Below are 5,000 nucleotides of genomic sequence, written 5' to 3'. Positions count from 1 at the left end.
ATATATATATATATATATATATATATATATATATAAGTATATATAATATATATATATATATATATATAATACCAGTATACATTAATTTATTTTACAATGTTAACTAGATATTTAAATAATGTTTTAATTTTGAAGAGTACAATGAAATCTTTTACAACACTTATGATAGGAGAAAAATAAACATAAAATGCAAAACAAACCTGTGTGTTATATGTTTCCTTCCAGGTTTGTTGAGAAAGAGTGGTGGGCGTGAAACTGACAATGGGTGGCATCATCACCCTTTCACCGAGGCTGCGCTGCATACATCCAAAGTCACAGCCAGGTGGTGCAAGGTCACTTACAAAGACAAAAAGAATTTGTTAATAACTAACCAGTGGACAATGATAAACAGAAACAAATAACCATAGTCTTGTTTTTTATACAAAACAAACCTAGAGAATCATGCAGTCCATTCTGCACTCTCATCTAAGACAGAAATATTTTACAATCACTTTCCATCTCAATTTATGACATTTTTATTTTTATTTTTTTAGTCCACTGTACAGTCAGTAAAATGAACAAAATTCCCAGGTTTGGCAGTGGAGTATAAGGGAAGAAATGACTCTCTCTCTCTCTCTCAAAGTTACTTCCCCTTTGCTCATAAGAGTTGTGGACCTTATTTTCTGCTGTTTAAAGTTCACAAATGTTATTCCATGCAGTTCAGGAGCTACTGAGAGTAAATTTCATATTCACAGAAAATGGTAAGAAAAAAGACCTTTCTGTAGAGCAGAAGCATGTCAGTTTTTATAATAATAAGATAGAATGGTTTTGATTCAACTTGAATGTGATTAGGAGACTTCCTCTAGCTATGGACATACAGCCCAAAAGCAGGACAATTGAGTCCCACGCCTGGTTTAAAAAGGCAGTTAAAAAGGTAGTCACTGTGATGTCAGTACTTAAGTGTTCTTAATAAACGGGAAAAGCCGTCAGACATAACGTCATTTGCATTCCTATCCTAAAACACTAATAAACAGGACTGAGTGAATTTTAGCATATTTGAAGACTGCGATTCTACTTACAAGACACTAAGAACAGAAATGATGTCTAAAATGGTTCTGAATAAGGACTAAATCAAGTTTTATCCATTCTGATCAACGTAAAGCAATTGTAAAAACCTGACACTTCAGCTCAAGAGAAAGGAGCAGTAAAGAACTTCCACAAAGGTTATAAAAGAGACGGAGGGAAGCTAAGGCGAAAGATACAGGTACACCCCAAAAGACTCCATACCGTCAAAATTTTAAACATTATAGAAAATAAGCAGTATTCAGAAAAGCAAAAAAGATACAAGTGTCAGAGGATGAAAGATGGCAGATATTCTCACAGATATGGTAGGTATTGCAGGGAGAAAAATTTGAATATTTACAGTCAGTAGCTTGTGACAAAAAATAATTCAACACAAAGGCAGAACTATATTAACATATATTTAAAGCAGAGATTCTAAGGAAAATGGTTTAAACTCTGTATGGATTGGACATATCAAAGATCCAAGGCATTTGAAACTGAGTCTGGAGGAAAATAAAATGAATCTGATGAATAAGATAACAAATGAGGTTATCTTGAAATTAATGAGAGAACTGAAGTCATGTTCAAAAGAAGTCAGGAAAAACCCACTTTAAATATGGAAAAGAACACAGATATACAAAGGATCTGGAAAAGGATAAAAAAATTATGGTGATTTTATTTTATGTAAGCATATGTGCTTGTCATCTATAAGAAACTAATGGAATGTTGGAGAACTAGCTGAAAACGATACTCTATCGAGCTTTTGAGAGCTATAACATAAAATGTTTATGGAAGTCACACATTTTACAAGCGAGATTTTTATATGTTTGAAAACCATTTTCTTCTCATGAGCTTTTTCTTTTACAGCAGGATAGTGACTGAACTTTTTTGTAACTGTACACTATGATCTCTTCTGTTGCATGACATATTTAAGCATCCATGTCTGTCTTAAAATTTATATTACCTGAAGATGAGGTGATGTTTACCCCTCGCTACCAAACCTTCTCCAAAGGCTTCTTCGTTGAGTGCCTCTCCAACTCCAAAACTGTCGTCATGAAGTAAACGGCGATGAATCATCAGTTCCATGTGACCATCGTCAAGCGAAGTGCCTCCCTGTTACAGCAGTAATCCTAAAGTCTCATGCTAAAGTTCATGTATCACTGACAGAACTAACTGCTTTTTTCTCACCCATCTTAGAGTTCTGTGATTTTTTTGTTTCAAATGCAATTTACAAATGAATATGAACAGTGATTCACTTAAACAAAATATTTGACAATTAGTTATTCCCTACGGCAAAATTAATAGTAATTTACTTAAACTTTTGGTAAAACTGTATTTAAATGAAGAAAAAACAGTCAAATCTTACAATTCTATTCTCAAAATTAGATTTTATATCAAATATCAACAAAAGCACCAAACTGACTTGGACATTATGTATGAGAAAGTTGTTCTTGATAGTGGTCCATTAAATAGTTCGCATAGTATCTAGAGTATTTCAATTTACAGTAACTATCAGGATGGGTTCCTCACACAAACTTTCATAAAAGAACTTATAAAAGAGGTATGATAGGATAAACATGGATAATGAATATCAGTCTCCAGTTTTACTGATGCAATGTACCCATGCAAAATTGGTGCCTGTCAATATCTATCATACACTTAAATTCTGCGTACATTGGTTATTCACATAATTAATCACATTTTTCTCAAGAAATATGAAGGTTCTTTAAACTATATGACCATCCAAGTCATATCAGTTATCTACACAAGAGAAATATAAGATGTTACTGGGAGTGGCAATAGCTGGTTTCAAGAAGCCACAGTGATTTATAATCTTCAAATGATGGAATATTAATTATTAAAACTATTTTGAAAGAAGCAATCAAAAACATATACCTGTGATCGATCGTTGAGAAGTGCTGCCATGAAGCCATTTTTACCAAGAATCATTAGTCTTGAATTGACTGGATAGTAGTTACCTGCTACTGGTTCCTGATTATTAAGGGTCCAAGTCTCACGGTAGTCCTTTACACCTGTGGGTGTACCAAAGTCTCGTAAGAATGATTATAGATGGAATTTACACATTGACAGATTAAATTCACTGTTGTATAGAATGAAAAATTTACCTAAATTAAAACTACATAAAACTGCCTCTGAAGATGAAGATATCATTACTGTATGACAAAGATTATGATAATCTATGGCAAGGAAAATACTCAAATACTGAACTTACGTTGAAGAATCTCCCTTCCATTTGAGTCAGTGTAAAATGTACCTCCTGTAGATATATCATCCCAAACAATTCGATTTATGATCTCTTTTCCAATTTTATCACTGTTATAAAAAAAAAAATAGTTGATTAACAGAAGTAGATAAACCTTCACACAAACCATGCAGAATCATTGCACTGGAACAGAACCCCCACCATAACCCAGGGACGGCCTGTATGTATGTGTGTATAGATATATAGATATATATATATAGATATATATGTATATATAGATATATATATAGATATATAGATTATATATATAATATACATATATATATATGTGTATATATATATATATATATATATATATATATATATATATATATATATATATACATACATACATATATACATACATACATCATACATACATACATACATACATACATACATACATACATACATACATATAATATATATATATATATATATATATATATATATATATATATATATATATATATATGCGTATATATGTGCGTAAAGTAAAGGTAAACCCATGAAGGAAGGGAAATGCTGGGAGTGCAAAGGCCTTTCGACTGTCTGTCATCCTTTACTTAGCAGACTGAAGAAATAAAAATAAGTTTACAAGGAAAGCTCATATAAATGACAGATGGGGATTACAAGGAAAAAATATGTACCTGGAATCCAACAAAACTGAAGAATTAGTAGAACTACCAAAACAGGGTTACATATTTAAGAGGCTTTACCAAGAATTAGGATCAACCGTTCAGAAGCAGGGACAGGACAATTAAGATTATACAAGGGGGTGACTGACCACCAAAAAATATTTTAGTACAACAAAATAATTATCTTTTTTTGTAAACAATAACAATTTTTGCAAGACGAACATTTTTACAAAAAAAATTATATTAAACAAGAATACAAAATATATATATATATATATATAAGGTGACTAATTTGTAATTAAGTCAGTGATTTTGTCTTTTAGGTCATTCTTGAACATTTTTCTAATACAGGGGTCCAAATAATACATGCCAGGGCTAAAGATTAAAATTACAGCTGGAAGGAAGCTGGATAATAGCAGACTCCAAAAGATTTCTTGAAGAGATATCTTTTGATCTACTTTAATCACTGAACTTTCAGTCAATTTATCTTGAGAGTTTTCACTTAAATGAATGAGAATATAGCATTGGGTGTTTGTCCCAGTTTTGACTGAATACTAATTTTGCTTAATAAACACATCTAAATCTTTGCTAGATTGGCCAATATAAAAGAGGCAGTCCAAACATGAATTTTATAGATTCCATGTTTGAGCAGCCCTCCTTTAACATGCATATTATATATATATATATATATATATATATATAATAAATATATATATATATATATACATACATGCATATATATATAAAATATATATATACAGGTCCATTTGACTATATACAGCATATAATATATATGCTGAATATATTATATACCACAGGAAGTATAAAGATATTATATATATATATATAAATATATATTTCAGCATAGAATATATATAGAAGCTACCAGTTATATATATAATATTTTATAATATACATTATCGATATATATATATATATAATATATATATATGATGCCATATATACATATATACATATATATTATATATATAGAAAATATATATATATATGAATATAATATATATATATATATATATGCGATTATATATATATATATA

General features: G+C 30.1%; 1 protein-coding gene across 2 annotated transcripts in view; it reads right to left on the bottom strand.

Annotated features, from left to right (window-relative positions):
- Positions 1 to 5,000, bottom strand: part of LOC136829434 (lysosomal alpha-mannosidase-like) — a 48,369-nt gene that overhangs the window by 8,592 nt on the left and 34,777 nt on the right. For both annotated transcript variants that reach the window (XM_067088055.1, XM_067088056.1), the window contains exons 16-19: positions 3,275 to 3,375; positions 2,938 to 3,074; positions 2,006 to 2,154; positions 201 to 336 (exon numbers count right to left, since the gene is read on the bottom strand). In XM_067088055.1, the coding sequence (XP_066944156.1) occupies positions 201 to 336; positions 2,006 to 2,154; positions 2,938 to 3,074; positions 3,275 to 3,375 (523 nt within the window). The remainder of the gene's footprint in view (positions 1 to 200; positions 337 to 2,005; positions 2,155 to 2,937; positions 3,075 to 3,274; positions 3,376 to 5,000) is intronic.

Source organism: Macrobrachium rosenbergii, chromosome 44, assembly GCF_040412425.1.
Source record: "Macrobrachium rosenbergii isolate ZJJX-2024 chromosome 44, ASM4041242v1, whole genome shotgun sequence".
NCBI lineage: Eukaryota > Metazoa > Arthropoda > Malacostraca > Decapoda > Palaemonidae > Macrobrachium > Macrobrachium rosenbergii.
Note: the sequence above shows the minus strand (reverse complement) of the source record. Positions and strands in the feature narration are given on the sequence as shown.